Source organism: Hyperolius riggenbachi, chromosome 5 (assembly GCF_040937935.1).
Source record: "Hyperolius riggenbachi isolate aHypRig1 chromosome 5, aHypRig1.pri, whole genome shotgun sequence".
NCBI lineage: Eukaryota > Metazoa > Chordata > Amphibia > Anura > Hyperoliidae > Hyperolius > Hyperolius riggenbachi.
This window is the reverse complement of record NC_090650.1, coordinates 353,844,855-353,863,651: the sequence shown is the minus strand read 5'-3', so window position 1 is coordinate 353,863,651 and position 18,797 is coordinate 353,844,855. Positions and strand designations below refer to the sequence as shown.

Sequence of the window (18,797 nt, the reverse complement as noted above, 5' to 3'; positions counted from 1 at the left end):
CATTTTTAGTTAGCCAATAAATGGTATCATCCTGATTTAAAACTTCTTGCTTTTACTAGAGATAAGTGTGATATTTATAGGCTGGTTGGTTTTGCAATGAGGTCAGGTAGGTAACTGTGTTTGTTCCAACATAAGGAAATATTCTCTGTCATTTGTACAGTACAGGCCTGCGCTTATAGCGTAGTAACTTTAATATTGCCATGCACTATTATGAGCCTGCAGGATGATGGATCGGGAGTCCTCGTCATCGGGGGACGTCGCTGGGATCAATCTTCCTGGGTCGTCAGGTGACTATTCAGCTTAACCACTCTGAAACCGGCTAATGCAGGATGGTGGCTGTAGAGTGGCTCTCTTGTTCCTTAGTCATGCCATATGGCATGATCTCGCAAGAGACGCGATTTGCAGGGAACGAGCAATGGCTTGATCAAGCGCTGTGTTACTGCAGTAAACACAGGGGGCTGCCGCAATTATTCAGTATACCTAATCAACATAGACAGACTGGGTCACTGACTCAGAAAGATCAGAATGACAACTAAACAAGTTTAATTTTGAAATCAGAATAAAGATGGCAGCCATCATATAACTTCAGTTTTCATTTAGAAATGCAATTGAAATCTTAAACACTGTAAACGGTCATTAAAGTTTTCTTTAATATGGATTCAGGTGTGTTTGCTAGGAAATATCCAGAACTGACATATGCAAATAAATACCTATGGAGATAAATTAAGTGTTTCTTTTTATTGCTAGGCTTATAGTAAAATGGTGGAATAGTTGGACTCCTGATTTCAGTGGTTTATGAGTCTGTTTGATAAGTGCGACGACTGTCTCCGATCAGTTGTGTTTTCTCATTTGCGTTTGTTGGCTGCATCACAATTGGAGTATGGCCATCTAAGAAAAAAAATAATACGTTATTTGGAGTGACTCTATACTGTATTAAGCAATTAAGAAGTATTGTCATTCACTAAACGTGGCTCTGAGTGCTGTGGTGGATGTTACTCCACATCTTAGGGCTGTGCCACACCGCCAAATGCTTTTTGATCCATTTTCATTTTTAAAAATATGCTTCCATTGACCCGCATTAAAATCACTGTAAAATCACAGCAAAATGGCTGCGATTGCAATTTTTTTTGTGAAGGGTCGCAATTGCAGCAATTTTAGTCAATAGGAGCGTGTTTTTAAAAATAAAAACACATTGAAAAGTGCTCGGCAGTGTGGCACAGCCCATAATAAGCTCTTTTGGTTTTCAATTGTCTCTAGGCTGATGACACCCAAATCTATTTATTTTCCCCTGACCTCTCTACACTATTATCTGAAGTCCCTGACTGACTACTGTCTATCTGCTGTCTCTACATTCATGTCATCCCGTTTCCTTAACATGAACAAAATGAAGATTGTGATATTTCCACCTGTCTCCCCCACTCATAGTTACCATCAATGTAGAAAATATCCCAAATAATCTCAAATCCTAAAACTCACTGTCTTGGGCAACTCTGCACCCTGAGCTCTAATTTCAAGCAGATATTAACACATGAGCTACCTTCTGCTACTTTCATAAGGGCCAACAATACAAGAAAAGACCACCAAGAACCGCGCCAAACTGGTAAGGCCAAAATATAAATCACATCTTTATTTGAAAAGTTCATAAAAACACTTAAAATCAAACATATCTGGAGGGAGGTAGGGCACATATATCAATATTATATCAAATAATCACAATCTTAACAGGGCCCTGTTAAGATTGTGATTATTTGATATAATATTGATATTTGTGCCCTACCTCCAAATATGTTTGTTTTTAAGTGTTTTTATGAACTTTTCAAATAAAGATGTGATTTATATTTTGGCCTTATCAGTTTGGTGCGGTTCTCGGTGGTCTTTTCTTTTATTGTTTGTAGTTTGTTTTCCACCATTCTGCACACTCTGTACTATTAGCAAGGCTTGATTATTTAATTTATGTTAATTGACCTTGGTGGTCTTACCCCACATTTATGTTGATTTTTTTGATGGTGCTTGCCCACTTTAGTATGTTATGACTTCCATGAGGCGCGTCGTTCAGGCTGAAGATCCAGGGCTAGTGCTCCGGATCTCCACCCACTGTGCCCGAACCTCGGGGCACGTTGTGCCCATCATGGTGGTGCCATAGCAACAAGCCGTTCTGCCCCTTCACCCTGTCACCTCAATTCTGATGCGACCATGCTGATCCTATTCCGATCCACCCCAGCGGTGTTTGAATGGCTTGCAGTGCCGCTGGAGCTGATGAGGAGAAAAGATCAAAACTCCGGAGCCAGTGCCTGGAGCATAAGAAGACGTGGTGAATGGGCCTGTATTGTGTTTCCGGCGCAGGGAAACACACTTCTATCCTCTCTCCCTTTTTTGGGGGCCCCCCTCCATTCACTGTGTTTCCCAGCGGTGGCAGATGCAGCTAGATACTCACCGGTCTCCATCAGATGCTAGAGCGCCAGGTTCACACTGTCTCCTCTGCCACTCCCACAACTTCCTGATTTTGTGAGAGGCATTACAGAGGAGACAGCGTGGATCTGGTGGTCTAACATCTGATGGAGTTCGGTGAGTATCTAGCTGTATCTGCTGCCATGGGGGAGCATCCCTGTACTGAGTAGCACAAGGAAAAATGAGTATGTTTTATATTCATGTTATGACAAGGGCAGTCCTTCCACATCTACCACCTGCCTTGCTTTCCGCATGGCTTCCCTTGCATCTGTATCCACTGCTTGTCAACGTTGTGATGCCACGCCAGCCCCAACGGGAGATAGCAAAGGACACAAGCAGTGGAAGCACTGTAATTGGTAAATATGAAACAGTAATTTTTCCCTGCACCACTCTGGGCTATGCATCTATTAAATGCTGTGACACTGCATTTAGTCCCTATTGCTATTGGCTGTCCAAGGCTGCATGAACTAGAAGTGGCATTGGTGCTAGTGATCATCTCTGTCATATGATCCACTGTGTGTGGCCTACCCTCCCACACAACCAGCGTTTCCTACTCTCCCACCCCACCAGCGTTTCTTACTCTCCCACCCCACCAGCGTTTCCTACTCTCCCACCCCACCAGCGTTTCCTACTCTCCCACCCCACCAGTGTTTCCTACTCTCCTACCCCACCAGCGTTCCCCGCCCACTCCCACCAGCATTTACTACTCTCCAACCCCACCAGTGTTTCCTTCTTTCTCACCCCACCAGTGTTTCCTTCTCTCCCACCCCACTAGCATTTCCAACTCTCCCAACCCACCAGCACTTCCCACCAACGTTTCTCCTGTCCCACCAGCACCCAGCATCTATACCTTCCACCCACCCCACCATCACTCAGTGTTTATCCCTTCCTCCCACGTACCTCACCAGCACCCAGCATTTATACCTTCCTCTCTCCCACCCAACCAGCACCCAGCATTTATACCTTCCTCCCTCCCACCCCACTAGCATTTTCCCACCCACCGCAGTAGCGTTTCCCACTCACCTCCACCAGTGTTTCTCCCGCCCCACATTTGACATTTGGGGTAAACGTTTCAGTATTTCACATGTGTGGTAATTGTTTCTGCATTTGACATTTGAGGTAATCGTTTCTGCATTTGACATTTTGAGTAATGGTTTCCGCATTTGAAATCTAGGGTAATGGTTTCTGCAGTTTTTATGTGGCGTAGTGTTTGTTTTATTAGTTATGTCTTGCTAGTACTGAGTAGGACCCCTTTTTGCTTTTTAGAACTGCCTTTATTCTGCATGCTATTCCTCAGATTTTGGTCATATAGACATGATAGTATCACACAGTTTCTGCAGATTTATCATCTGCACATCCATGATGTGAAACCACCACATCATGGAGGAAATGCTGCATTGTTGTGTGTTTTTTGTGGAGTTATTGCTTTATTATATGTGTGTTTTTGGGGGGGAAAGTCTAATTATCTTTAGGGTCAATTTGCCTAACTGTGTTTTGGGAAAAAACTCGGGGCCCTTTGGAGTTACACTGTTACTTTACAGTTGAGTACGCCCACATCATGGCCATGCCCATTTTCCCAGCACCCACATGATGGCCACGCCCATTTTCCAACGTGGCGCACTTCATGCGCCGCACTCTACCTTTTTTCCTTGGTGCCCCAAGGAGCCCCAGGTCTTTTGGGATGACTTACATCTGAAAAAACTTTTCCAGACTTTGTCCCTTCCTGTTATATATTGACTGCACATTATGGTGAAATTGTTTGTCTACACTTTATGAAAAAGCTTGTGCTGAGGATGCAATAAAACAGAATACAGCATTTATATGATTGGTGTGCTAACCTGGCTCTACATGGCTCTACATGCTAAGTAAAAGAGGTGAACACTGAGAGCCCAATATAGTGTAGTATGTAAAGTAAATGGGTAAATGAGAAGTATATAATTGATATACTCATAAGTCAGAGTTACCGTATAGGCAACCACTGTACAGGCAGGTGAGGAGATTAGACCTGTCCTCACTCAGGATTAAGATGTCGCTCTATGTAGGTCAGAAGAAGAAAAGGGGGTACGACCCCTCCACCAGGGGTGGATACTGGTATAGTAAAGAGAAAAGAGGCACCAAAAGAATAAAATGTATTTAAAAACTTTAAAATTCTTCGGGAGGTAGCGGTGGACTCACCTCCCAGAAGCAGACATGATACTGTTGATTTTCACACAGAAAGGTTTATTTATATACTCCAAAATACAATGCAACGCTTTTCGCAGGTATAATGCCGCTTCCTCAGGCAATAACAGAGAGGAGTACGCCACAGTATAATCTCAAGGTCATGGTAACCGCCTCTCAAAATGACTCTACATGCTGGTGATTGAAGATTGGGTGACTTGACATAGCACCCCAGGTTATGCACCCACCTATGAGTAAGGTGTTCCACTCTTGAAACCTCTTTGCTTCCTGTCACAAGAGGCTGCTAAAATGCTTGTACATGCTCTAATCATATCCCATGTTGACTACTATAACACCCTTCAGTCTACCAAAAACCAGACTGGCACCTCTTCAGTCCCTACTGAACTCTGCTGTCCATCTCCTTCCTCTCCTCCTCCACATCTGATGCTGCCCCTCTAAGCTAATCTCTCTACTGGCCACCTATTACGCAAAAGAACCAGTTAAAACTCCTCATCCTATCATACAAAGCTCTTTATAAGTTGTCACCTCCTTACATTTCCTCACTGATCTCCAGATACCATCCCACCAAGAACCTTTGCTCCTCCTAGGAGACCCTCTTGTCCTCTAGCCTGCAGGTGTTTTGGACTACCGTAATTAGCAGATTAGAGGCTGAATATTCTAATGGTCTGAGATTTTGATTTTGGGGTTTTCATAAACTTTAAGCCATAATTATCAAAATTCTAACAAATAAAGGCTTGAAATATTTCGCTTTGAATGTTCTGAGTCTATTTCATTTATTAGTTTCACCTCTTAAGTTAAATCACTGAAATAAATGGACTTTTGCACGATATTCTAATTTTTCAAGTTTCACCTGTACAAAGTTAGTTAAAAGTAAATTCCAAGCACTGTAAAAAGCCTCGCATGCCTGTAAGACATTCCTACTATGGAAGGCCTGAATTTTACTTTAATAAATGATTACTTTTCCCAATAGCCCAGTCACCACCATCTTGCTCATACTTTGCAACTTCCCTTTGGATGACCATCTTCATTAAGTTTTAATTTCTCTCCTGGAGACTTTTGTTTTGACCTATGAAAAAAACAATCTTGCCAAAAAAACTGGCAGGCATGAGTGTCCGTGACACATGTAGATGACTTCATTACACTAGCCACATTTCATAAAAACCTGCAAGGAATTTGGCTGTTTCATAACATTGCATCTGTTACATGAAAGTCACAGTAACGGGCTCACTATATTAAGAATGGCAGAGGAACTTGAAACTTTAAGACCAATTAGGTGCAGATCAGCACACAAAGGCTCTGATGCATGATATAGTTTTATATATTTTTTATATTTATAAAGTTGCCATGCGCAGGGAGTGTCATTATTAACGCTTGGGGAGCACCGCACGTTAACCCTTTAGCACGGCGGGCATTACTGGGTTAACTTGTTTTTTGCTATGGTAACGTGCAGTAAAACTTTACTGCAATATAGTACGTCAGGCCCAAAGAAAACTATGTCCCATTAACTTTTAACCTAGGAGATATTTTCAAACCTTATTAGTAAAATTTACTTATGCTAATAAGATACCTTTTTAAAGCTCCCAGCATGCAAGAAAATACTTAAAATAAGTTTGATATTACCTACTTTTTAGTATTTTTGACTTTCAATTGCTAAGTGCTGAAAAGCTATTTTTAAACAAGGTGAAAAATGATCTCCTGGGAGAAAAGTTGAGAGAAATAAATGAATTGGATAGGGACCTATTAATAATACTGTATACTTATCTTCCAAAGGAGACAGTATTGTGTGTTATACAGTAGGTCAGTTCCTGGGATTTTGCTCCAGGACAGGGGTCCCCAAACGTTTTGGGTCAAGGGCCGGGTCAACATACTTCAGACTGCTGGGGGGCCGGAGTGTACATCAAATTATGTAGAAGACTTGGCGGGCCAGACAGTTAAGCATACCAAGGTGACAACCAGGGGCGTAGCTAGAAATGACTGGGCCCCATAGCAAAAAATTATTATGGGCCTTAACCCCACCCCCCCCCCCCACCCCCACGACCTTCCAACCCCACAGACCTCGGCCCTCCCACCCAAACATTTTGTGGGGAAATCTGATTTCCCCACAATATGCAACCAGATTGTCGGCAGATTTCCCAACAAAATGCAACCAGATTGTCGGCAGATTTCCCAACAAAATGCAACCAGATTGTCGGCAGATTTCCCAACAAAATGCAACCAGATTATCGGCAGATTTCCACACAATATGCAACCAGATTGTCGGCAGATTTCCACACAATATGCAACCAGATTGTCGGCAGATTTCCCCACAATATGCAACCAGATTGTCGGCAGGATTCCCCACAATATGCAACCAGATTGTCGGCAGATTTCCCCACAATATGCAACCAGATTGTCGGCAGATTTCCCCAAAAATGCAACCAGATTGTCGTCAGATTTCCCCACAATATGCAACCAGATTGTCGGCAGATTTCTCCACAAAATGCAACCAGATTTTTGGCAGATTTCCCTACAATATGCAACCAGATTGTTGGCAGATTTCCCTACAATATGCAACCAGATTGTCGGCAGATTTCCCAACAAGATGCAACCAGATTGGCGGCAAATTTCCCCACAAAATGCAACCAGATTGTTGGCAGATTTCCCCACAAATTGCAATCAGATTGGCGGCAAATTTCCCCACAAAATGCAATCAGATTGTCGCCAGATTTCCCCACAAAATACAGTATATGTAGTTAGGTCTATAGTGGGCTAACATTAATTACCTGGAGGGAGGGTGGTTGGGCAGGCTGGTACACTATTTGCGGTGCAGGCGGCACTGCACTGGGTAGGCAGTTAGGTAGCTGGGTGGGAGGCTAGGCAGATAGGTAGCCGGGTGGGGAGTTAGGTAGCCGGGTGGCAGGGTGGGCAGTTAGGTAGCTGGGTGGCAGGGTGGGCAGGTAGGTAGCTGGGTGGGCAGTTAGGTAGCCAGGTGGGAGGGTGGACAGTTAGGTAGTGGGCAGCTAGGTTGCTGGGTGGGAGAGTGGGCAGTTAGGTAGCCGGGTGGGAGGGTGGGCAAGGGTGGGCAATTAGGTAAACGGGTGGGAGGGTGGCCAATTAGGTAGCCGGGTGGGAGGGTGGCCAGTTAGGTAGTGGGCAGTTAGGTAGCCGGGTGGGAGGGTGGCCAGTTAGGTAGTGGGCAGTTAGGTAGCCGGGTGGGAGGGTGGCCAGTTAGGTAGCCGGGTGGCCAGTTAGGTAGTGGGCAGTTAGGTAGCCGGATGGGAGGGTGGGCAGTTAGGTAGCCGGGTGGAAGGGTGGGCAGTTAGGTAGTGGGCAATTAGGTAGCCGGGTGGGAGGGTGGTCAGTGAGGTAGCCGGGTGGCCAGTTAGATAGTGGGCATTTAGGTAGCTGGGTGGGAGGGTGGCCAATTAGGTAGTGGGCAGTTAGGTAGCCGGGTGGGAGGGTGGCCAGTTAGGTAGTGGGCAGTTAGGTAGCCGGGTGGGAGGGTGGGCAGTTAGATAGTGGGCAGTTAGGTAGCCGGGTGGGAGAGTGGCCAGTTAGGTGGTGGGCAGTTAGGTAGTGGGCAGTTAGGTAGCCGGGTGGGAGGGTGGCCAGTTAGGTAGTGGGCAGTTAGGTAGCTGAGTGGGAGGGTGGGCAGTTAGGTAGCCGGGTGGGCAGTTAGATAGTGGGCAGTTAGGTAGCCGTGTAGTAAGTGGGGTAGGATCCCGACTCCTATCACCCCTGCCTCACCTGGGGTCCCCCCTCCTTCCATCAGCGGCGAGAGTGTGGCATATACAGGAAGCTCCGGCGGGGTAATCAGCCGCTAGAGGTTCAGCTGCCTCCGGGCTACTGTGTCCCCACTGTATTGCACGCGAGCAGCAATACAGTGGGGACACCGTAGCCCAGAGGCAGCTGAACCTCTAGCGGCTGATTACACCGCTGGAGCTTCCTGTATATGCCACTGTCACACTCTCGCCGCTGATTGAAGTAGGGGGGACCCCAGGTGAGGTGCGGGGGGGGGGGGCGCCAAGGTGAGGGAGGGGGGCCCCGCCCGACCAGACGGCCGGCGGAAAAAAAAAAAAAAAGGCAAAAACTAAAAACAAAAAAAAGTTCTCGCAGGCAGCTGCGGGCCCCCTGTGACATAGCGCTGCCGCGGGGCCCCGTAGCGACGCTATGGCTGCTATCCCCAATGCTACGCCACTGGTGACAACCTACAGTCCAATTGGACAGCAGTGTCACCTGATGTGTGTAACGATTGGTGTCAGCACACAGAGAGAATCTGATTATTGGCGATCTGCAGCATCACCAAGAATACAGATATATAACCGATTATTGATGATCTGCAGTATCACCGATAATCAGATATATTGCTAACCTCTGGACACCTGAAGCGTGTGAGTGTTTGGTGCAACAGTAGAAATTGGACCACTGTGGTAGTAAGTGGTCCAATAAGTAGAGACAGACTCTACTGCAGACAAAGACTTCAGGGAAAGGAGTCTTGGACTGGATAGCAGCAGTGCCCCCTCTAAGAGGCAGGGGGCCCCTGCCGGGAGGCTGAGCACCCAAGGAGTGGGTGACAGCCAGAAAGGTCGGGCAGGCCGGGTCGGCAACACACTGACAGATAAAGTACAAAGACAGTAAGCTGATTCGGTATCCAAGACAAGCCGGGTTTGGCAACAGGAAATCAGAATGGCAAGGTACCGAATCAGTTATCAAAGGAGTGGTCAGGAAAGCAATACGTCATAACAGATATCAGAACAAGTTCTAGTCTGAGGTGTGAGGGCCTTGATCTCAACACCCTGGAACTATGCTAGAGAATACACAGATGATATACAGTATCCCTAGTCTGGGGTGTGAGGGCCGTGATCTCAACACCCTGGAACTATACTAGAGAATAACACAAATGATATACAGTATTCCTAGTCTGGGGGTGTGAGGGCCGTGATCTCAACACCCTGGAACTATACTAGAGAATAACACAGATAATATACAGTAACTGGCTAAGTGTGGATTCCCAGGTCCTCCTGGTTCCACCACACTGAACGATCTGACTAAGGTCTGAGTGCTAACACATAAGCATTCGCAATGCCAGAGAACCAGCAACTGCACAGCAGGAGATTTATATAGTAAAGCGCTCCCCAGCGCCGCCCAGCTCCCATCAACCAATCCCTGAGTGAGCCGGAATCAGCTGACCGCTCTGATCAGCTGATCTTCCTCCTATTGGTATAAAGAGCCTGTCTAGCAGCGCGCGCGCGCATAGCTCTCCATCTGTGTGCACTACTAGGTCCAGACAACCCAGACACATGTTGCTGCGGGGTAACTGCCGCACTGGACGCGGAATCCGCCGCCTCACCGTCAGCACATGCGGCGGCCCCCACACCATTCTTCCCATGTGCACTATTAGGTTCAGATAACCTAGCCGCATGCTGACGTGGACAAACCGCCGCATCAGACGCGGAAACAGCCGCCTTACTGCCAGCACACGCGGCGGCTTTTCCGCTATTCATCACAGTACCCCCCCCCCCCCCCCCCCCCCGAGGAGTGGACTCCGGACACTTTCCACCAGGCTTTCCAGGATGCAAATCATGGAACTCTTTCTTCAAATCTTCCGCATGCATGCGGCAATCTGGCACCCAAGATCTCTCCTCTATGCCATATCCTTTCCAGTGGACCAGATACTGCACAGAATTCTGCACCAGGCGAGAATCCAGAATCTTTTCAATCTCATACTCTGGTTGGTCATCCACCAACACAGGGGGGGGGGGGGGGGGGGGGGAGGAGTCTACCTGTACAGCTGGTTTCAACAGGGACACATGGAACGATCTCACACCTTTCATGCTGGTTGGAAGATCGACAGCATGTGTGACATTATTAATCTTCTTGGCCACTGGAAATGGTCCTATGAATTTAGGGCCTAACTTGGGTGACAATTGTTTCAAGGCCAAATGACGAGTGGACACCCACACCAGATCTCCAGGGGAGAATTTCCACTCTACAGACCGATGTTTGTCTGCCTGCTTCTTCTGGGTTTGGAAAGCTTTCCCTAGGTTCCTCTTAACCATTCCCCAAATCTCTTTCAAGGCCCTCTGCCAGTCTTCCAGGGCTGGAAAAGGAGTCGATGTGACTGGCAAAGGAGAAAACTTAGGTGATCTACCTGACACCACTTGAAAAGGGAAATACCCAGAAGAAGAGCTCTTCAGATTGTTGTGCGCAAACTCTGCAAATGGCAAAAACTTTACAGAATCAGTTTGCACATTAGCAACATAGCACCTGAGAAACTGTTCCAGGGATTGGTTCACTCTCTCGGTCTGGCCGTTGGTCTGAGGGTGGTAGCCTGATGAAAATGCGAGTTCCATGTCTAATTGATGGCAAAAGGCCCTCCAAAATTTTGAAACGAATTGGACTCCCCGATCTGACACTACATTTTCCGGAATGCCATCCAACCGGAAGATGTGCTGGATGAAGAGATCAGCCAATTCCTGGGCCGAGGGGAGTCCTTTCAGAGGGACAAAGTGTGCCATCTTACTGAAACGATCTACTACCACCCAAATGACCGACTTGCCTTCAGACCGAGGGAGTTCACCCACAAAATCCATGGAAATATGAGTCCAAGGTTCATTGGGGACTGGCAAAGACTGTAACGTGCCCATGGGGGCCTGACGAGAGGGTTTACTCCTCGCACAGATCGTGCACTCCCTTACAAATTCCTTGCAGTCAGACACTAACCAGGCACATCTAGCCAGTAGATCCTGAGTTCTGGTGGCTCCATTCTTGTGAGAGTGAAAAAACTGCAGAATTTGTAACCGAAAGGGCAGTGGCACAAACATGACCCCCTCTGGAACATCCTGTTGATAGGGACTCAAAGTGGCTGACCAATCTCTCCAAGTCTCAGTGGCTGCCAGGACTACCTTAGGAGGCAGAATAGTCTCAGGGGCAGCAGGCTGCACTGACTCGGGCTCAAAACACCTAGAGAGCGCATCGGCCTTGATATTCTTACTTCCGGGAGTATACGTGATTATAATTCTAAATGTAGCAAAAAACAGACCACCTGGCCTGGCGAGGGCTAAGTCTCTTAGCCCCCTCGATATACTCCAAATTCTTGTAGTCTGTGTAAATCGTGATAACATGTTCTGCACCCTCCAGCCAGTGTCGCCATTCCTCAAAAGCTAATTTGATGGCTAGGAGCTCCCGATTGCCGATGTCATAATTTTTCTCGGCAGGTGAAAACCTGCAAGAAAAGTAAGCGCAGGGATGCAGCTTGCCCTGCAATCCTGACCTCTGTGATAATACTGCTCCTACCCCCACCTCTGAGGTATCAACCTCCACAATGAAGGGGAAGGCGACGTCAACATGACTCAGTATTGGGGCAGAACAGAACAGCTTCTTTAAAGTCGAGAAGGCCGTATGAGCCTCAGGTGACCAATGATGAGTATCGGCCCCTTTCTTGGTGAGACTGGTGAGGAAAGAGATGATGGTAGAGTACCCCTTAATAAACCTTCTGTAGTAATTGGCAAACCCCAGGAACCTCTGGAGTGCCTTCAGCCCCACGGGCTGAGGCCAGTCCAGGACAGCAGAAACCTTCCCTGGGTCCATCGAGAGACCAGAAGTGGAGATGATGTAACCTAAAAAGGCTACCGACTCTACCTCAAAGAGGCATTTCTCAAGCTTGGCATACAGCTGATTCTGTCGCAACCTCTCCAATACCCATCTGACATGCTTGCGATGCTCTGAGAGGTTGGACGAGAAGATCAGTATATCGTCCAAGTAAACCAGAACAAACTTTCCCAACACTTCCCTGAACACCTCATTAATTAACTCCTGGAAGACGGCCGGTGCATTGCACAACCCGAAGGGCATCACCAGGTACTCGTAATGCCCATCGGGTGTGTTAAAGGCCGTCTTCCATTCGTCGCCATCTCTGATGCGGACCAGATTGTATGCACCCCTGAGATCTAGCTTAGAAAAAATCTTGGCGTTGGTCACCTGTGTGAATAGATCGTCAATCAATGGTAAAGGGTAGCGATTTTTCACAGTGATTTTATTCAGTCCTCTAATCAATACAGGGGCGGAGACTTCCGTCTTTTTTTCTTCACAAAAAAAAAACCCTGCCCCTGCTGGTGACCGAGAGGAACGGATGAACCCTTTTGCCAAGTTTTCCCTGATATATTCCTGCATAGACAGTTTCTCCGGCCCAGATAGGTTATAAAGATGACCCCTGGGTGGCATACAACCAGATCTTAAATCGATAGGACAATCAAAGGCACGATGAGGGGGAAGCTTGTCTGCTGACTTTGGGCAAAAGACATCAGCAAATTCTGTGTATTGTCTAGGTACACCTTCAACCTGAATGTTGGTTTTACCCAGGGTTACTTTTGCTAAACAATGATGATTACAGTGGGACGACCAGCTCGTTAGCTGACCCGTAACCCAGTCTATCTGAGGTGAGTGGATTTGTAACCAGGGCATGCCAAGGATGACGGTAGAGGTGGCCATATGCAAGACCAGAAATTGCAGACTCTCCCCATAAAACACCCCCACCTTGAGATACACATTCGGAGTCTGGGACAAGGGGCGTTTACTCTGCAGAGGAGAGTCATCTACCGCAGTGACCAAGATTGGTTGATTCAAAGGAAGCATGGGTATCCCCAATCTTTTTGCAAACTCATAGTCGATAAAGTTAGCTGCTGAACCAGAATCAATAAAAGCTTCCGTAGAAGCAGTCTGACCCTCCCATGTGACCGAACAAGGGAGTAACAAACGATCATTATGTAGAGGTAAAGCCTAGGGTATTACCTCTGACTACACCTAGGCGGCAGCGTTTCCCGACTTCTTGGGACAATCTCGCACTACATGACCCTCCTCTGCACAGTATAGACAAAGCTGGTCAGTTTTTCTACGATTCCTCTCTGAACGAGTTAATTTGGAGTGACCAATCTGAATTGGCTCAGGTGGCGGTGAGGCGGGTGTAGGAGTGGCATAAGTGACATATCTACTCCGATCTTTACCACGGGTTTGTTTTTGATATCGTAATCGACGATCCACCCGTACTGCCAGAGAGATTGCTTCCTCAATAGTTTTGGGTTCAGGGTATCCCAACATTAACCCAGAGACTGCGTCTGATAGCCCTGATAAGAAACAATCTAACAATGCAAAAGCCCCCCACCTGGCCGATACCGACCACTTTCTGAACTCTGCTGCATAAACCTCCACAGGATCCTTGCCTTGGCGCAAGGTTTTCAACTTCCGTTCTGCGGTAGAGGAAATGTCTGGGTCATCATAGATTATGGCCATGGACTTAAAGAACTCCTCAACTGACCTGAGTGCTTCATGCCCTGACTCTAAATTGTACGCCCAGGTTTGAGCGTCTCCTGAGAGTAAGGTTTTAATAAAGACAATTCTCTGTGCCCCTGTTCCTGACAGGTTAGGCCTAAGTTCGAAATATGACATCACACGATTCCTAAAATTCTGAAAGTCAGATCTATGGCCAGAAAACTTCTCTGGTACAGATATTCTCAAATCTGTAACTGGAGGGGATCGCACTGTATTTACAGTCGTCTGAAGGACCTGTAGCGACCCAGATATAGCTGAGATCTGGGCCTGCTGACCGTCCATCACTCTGATGAGGTTTTCCACCGAAGTGGTGAGTGTGTCAAGACGACTGTTAAGTGCATCCATATTGGTTTGGTCTGGCGTTCTGTAACGATTGGTGTCAGCACACAGAGAGAATCTGATTATTGGCGATCTGCAGTATCACCAAGAATACAGATATATACCCGATTATTGATGATCTGCAGTATCACCGATAATCAGATATATTGCTAACCTCTGGACACCTGAAGCGTGTGAGTGTTTGGTGCAACAGTAGAAATTGGACCACTGTGGTAGCAAGTGGTCCAATAAGTAGAGACAGACTCTACTGCAGACAAAGACTCCAGGGAAAGGAGTCTTGGACTGGATAGCAGCAGTGCCCCCTCTGAGAGGCAGGGGGCCCCTGCCGGGAGGCTGAGCACCCAAGGAGTAGGTGACAGCCAGAAAGGTCGGGCAGGCCGGGTCGGCAACACACTGACAGATAAAGTACAAAGACAGTAAGCTGATTCGGTATCCAAGACAAGCCGGGTTTGGCAACAGGAAATCAGAATGGCAAGGTACCGAATCAGTTATCAAAGGAGTGGTCAGGAAAGCAATACGTCATAACAGATATCAGAACAAGTTCTAGTCTGAGGTGTGAGGGCCTTGATCTCAACACCCTGGAACTATGCTAGAGAATACACAGATGATATACAGTATCCCTAGTCTGGGGTGTGAGGGCCGTGATCTCAACACCCTGGAACTATACTAGAGAATAACACAAATGATATACAGTATTCCTAGTCTGGGGTGTGAGGGCCGTGATCTCAACACCCTGGAACTATACTAGAGAATAACACAGATAATATACAGTAACTGGCTAAGTGTGGATTCCCAGGTCCTCCTGGTTCCACCACACTGAACGATCTGACTAAGGTCTGAGTGCTAACACATAAGCATTCGCAATGCCAGACAACCAGCAACTGAACAGCAGGAGATATATATAGTAAAGCGCTCCCCAGCGCCGCCCAGCTCCCATCAACCAATCCCTGAGTGAGCCGGAATCAGCGGACCGCTCTGATCAGCTGATCTTCCTCCTATTGGTATAAAGAGCCTGTCTAGCAGACACATGTTGCTGCGGGGTAACTGCCGCACTGGACGCGGAATCCGCCGCCTCACCGTCAGCACATGCGGCGGCCCCCACACCATTCTTCCCATGTGCACTATTAGTTCCAGATAACCTAGCCGTATGCTGACGTGGACAAACCGCCGCATCAGACGCGGAAACAGCCGCCTTATAGCCAGCACACGCGGCGGCTTTTCCGCTATTCATCACAATGTGGAATTTGATTGGAAACCAGTGAATTACTGCTTTTTGGCTTCCATGTGGATGGGTGGTGCCAGCACTGCTATTCCATATGCGGACCACCAATATTTAAAGATGTAGCTGACCTCATCTATAAGTAATACATTTTGTGTGAGGGGGCGGTGAAAAAAGCCTCAGAGGCCACATTTGGACCACTTCTCCAGGACGTGCCCTAGCTCCAGGCCTTCTAGTGGCCCTTGCTATGACATCCCCAAACTGATCCAAGTTCCTGATACCACTTCATACCATTTGCCTTTAATTGTCTGTGATTTTTGATGAGGTTTCCTCAATGTATTATTTGGGAATGTTGTCCTATTTTTCTGGCAGAACTATTTTAGATCAGATGCACATAAAGCTTTTTGTGTGTGAAATGCTTGTATGGGCCATGCCTTAGTATCTCTGTAGCTGGGAGTCAGGGCCATGTTTAGGCCTGTCTAAAACTTTAGTTTCTTCTCAGCCACCCACAGATAGTGATGGCCCGAACGGTTCGCATGCGAACTTATTCGCACGAACATCGGTGGTTCGCATTCGCGATCGAACGCGAACTTTATGCGCGCTCGACCCGCCCCCTATACTACATCATTAGGATCAACTTTGACCCTCTACATCACAGTCAGTAGGCACAGGGTAGCCAATCAGGCTACACTCCCTCCTGGAGCCCCACCCCCCTTATAAAACGCAGGCAGCGTCAGCCATTTCACTCACTCGCGTGGCTGCAGTAATTAGAGAAGGGAGAGAACCTTGCTGCTGACATAGGGAAAGCTTAGTTAGGCTCTTGTCTTAGGCTTGTTAGGTTGCTTCTTCTTGCTGATCTTATTGCTAAAAAGCACTCCTTATCCTCAACAGCTCTTTTGAGAGCTAATGTTGTTCTTGCGATCTATTTTTTTGTGTGTGTGTGTGTGACCCACAGACACTTGTGTTGCATATACAGCCTTGGTAATTCCTACTGTGCCACTTCCAGGCCCAGCACATTCAGTGACTACCTGTGTGTGTGACAGGCAGCTGCACATTTGTAATATCAATCACTGCATACCCACCTGTTCAGTGCACCTATCTACCTACGTGAGCGCACTCAGTGTCACTGCACCTGTTCACGGTACCTGTGTGTGTGTGTGTGTGTGTGTGACAGCTGCACATTTGTAATATCAATCACTGCATACCCACCTGTTCAGTGCACTTACCTACGTACATGAGCGCATGCAGTGTCACTGCACCTGTTCACGGTACCTGTGTGTGTGTGACAGCTGCACATTTGTAATACCAATCACTGCATACCCACCTGTTCAGTGTACTTACCTACCTACGTGAGCGCAGGCAGTGTTATATACCACCAGTCACTGCACCTGTTGATGGTACCTGTGTGTGTGACAGCTGCAAATTTGTAATACCAGTCATTGCATAATTGTTCACAGCACCTGTGTGACCACACGCTGTGTAATATACCAGTCCGTGCACACCTGTTAACTGCACCTGTGTGACAGCTGTACATTGAATTGTAATATCAGTCACTGCATACCTTTCACTGCACCTGTGTGACTGCACATTGTATTAGTCAAGTCAGTGCATACCTTTCACTACATCCCCCCGATATGGACAAAACAGGTAGAGGCAGAGGCAGGCCACCCGGCAGGTCTGTTCGAGGTCGTGCTGACGTGATTTTGTGCTGCCCTGGACCAAAGTACAGTGCTCAGGAGAAGGCACGTCCCATCAACTCCCAAGATTGTCAGGATGTGGTTGACTATTTAACACAGAACACCTCATCTTCCGCAGCCACCAGCGCTACTACAAGCACTCTGTACTTCAGTGGGCAGCATTGCAGGAAGTGACGCTGCGAGTGGTGGAACAAAGAAGTTCCCCGCTCACTGATGGATTGATTTTAAAAGAAACTAGCTGGAGGGGGCACACGGAAGAGGGCACCCCGGTAAGGGGTCCGACCCCCCTCCCTGCCGCTGTGCCTGCTGCCCCCCTTCCTGCCTGCAGCATGGTGGCCCCCACCCCACCCACAGATAGGGCTGGGGATCCATCTGTGGAAGCGCAAACGGATCTGAAATGTATGCTGCAAAAGAGCAGCACGGATCCGTTTGCGTTCCGGTTTTAGAAAACCGGAGCCCGGACCATGGATTGCGTTCTGCAACCATGCCTAGTGTGGAACGACACTTAATCAGGTGTCAATTTGCCACCAATCTAGTTTTGTTTTTGGCTTCCTGTACCAGTTTGCAGGGGAGGTTTTTTTGTTTTTCATTTTCTGGTCAATATTTCAGCTTTATTTGTCATAAGTTTGATATCTGAGCAGTTCTTGCACACTCGCAGGAATTTACTGTATGGAATATTGGTCTTTCAAAACCTTAAAATGGCTACTTCTGTCGTGTACATAATGTATTTATGCAATATGGCCCCTGCCTTGGAACCACAGGAAGATGGGTGCCATCGCCTAAAATATTGACAACTTCGAAGATGTCCCACGAAGCTCTGCCTTGATGTGGTGAGATCATCCCGGGCGCTGACGAACTTGGGGCACAGTCATAATGCTGGTGTGATTTCTGAATTGATAAATAAAGACGGCAGAGACGAGAGGCTGCAGGAAAGGTGTTCTGAGCTCCACTACTCTACTTCCCTGGTAAGTGATCCACCTAGCTACTTTACTTATGATTACATACTACCAGGTCACCTTACTTATGATTGGATGCTACTTTTATGTACTTGTGATTGCATGCTACCAGGCTTCTATTTACTTTTGATTGCATTCTACCAAGCTCCCATTTACTTCATTTGGTTTCATACTACCAAACTCCCATTTATTTAATTTATGATTGTTTTCAGCCAAGCGTTGGAATTTAGAATCATGGTGTATTGTGTTTAGATATGAGCCCAACCCTGCAGGTGTTATTTCGGGAACAGGAAAAAAGGGCGCATATGGCTAATGGACTAAAAGGGCGTACCGTAGGCTTCAATGCAAAATATCGGCTATTGGACACCAAAGAAGAAATTAGGGCGCCCGTTAAATATCGGTTGCGGTGAAATCAAACTTTTTCGTAAACAGAATACGTTTTGTAACAAATATTGTTTAATATTTGTCATTTTATTTAATATTTGTCATTTTATCTATCGTTTTAACTTATTTTAATGTTTTCAAATTCATTTTTAGGTGTTTAATGCGTCAATTATAGTTTTGAAGCTTATTATCTTACAAATATATCGCTTTTTGAATTAATCTTGTTTTCGGAATTATAATGCATAAATTATAGTTTTCACTTTCAAA

The 18,797-nt window shown here is 46.8% G+C and overlaps 1 protein-coding gene across 4 annotated transcripts in view; it reads right to left on the bottom strand.

Moving 5' to 3' along the window:
• Positions 1-719: 719 nt before the first annotated feature.
• Positions 720-18,797, bottom strand: part of DNAJC5B (DnaJ heat shock protein family (Hsp40) member C5 beta) — a 346,166-nt gene continuing 328,088 nt past the window's right edge. For all 4 annotated transcript variants that reach the window (XM_068237446.1, XM_068237445.1, XM_068237448.1 and 1 more), the window contains one exon: positions 720-888. In XM_068237446.1, coding sequence (XP_068093547.1) covers positions 794-888 — 95 coding nt within the window. In that variant the 3' untranslated portion in view covers positions 720-793. The remainder of the gene's footprint in view (positions 889-18,797) is intronic.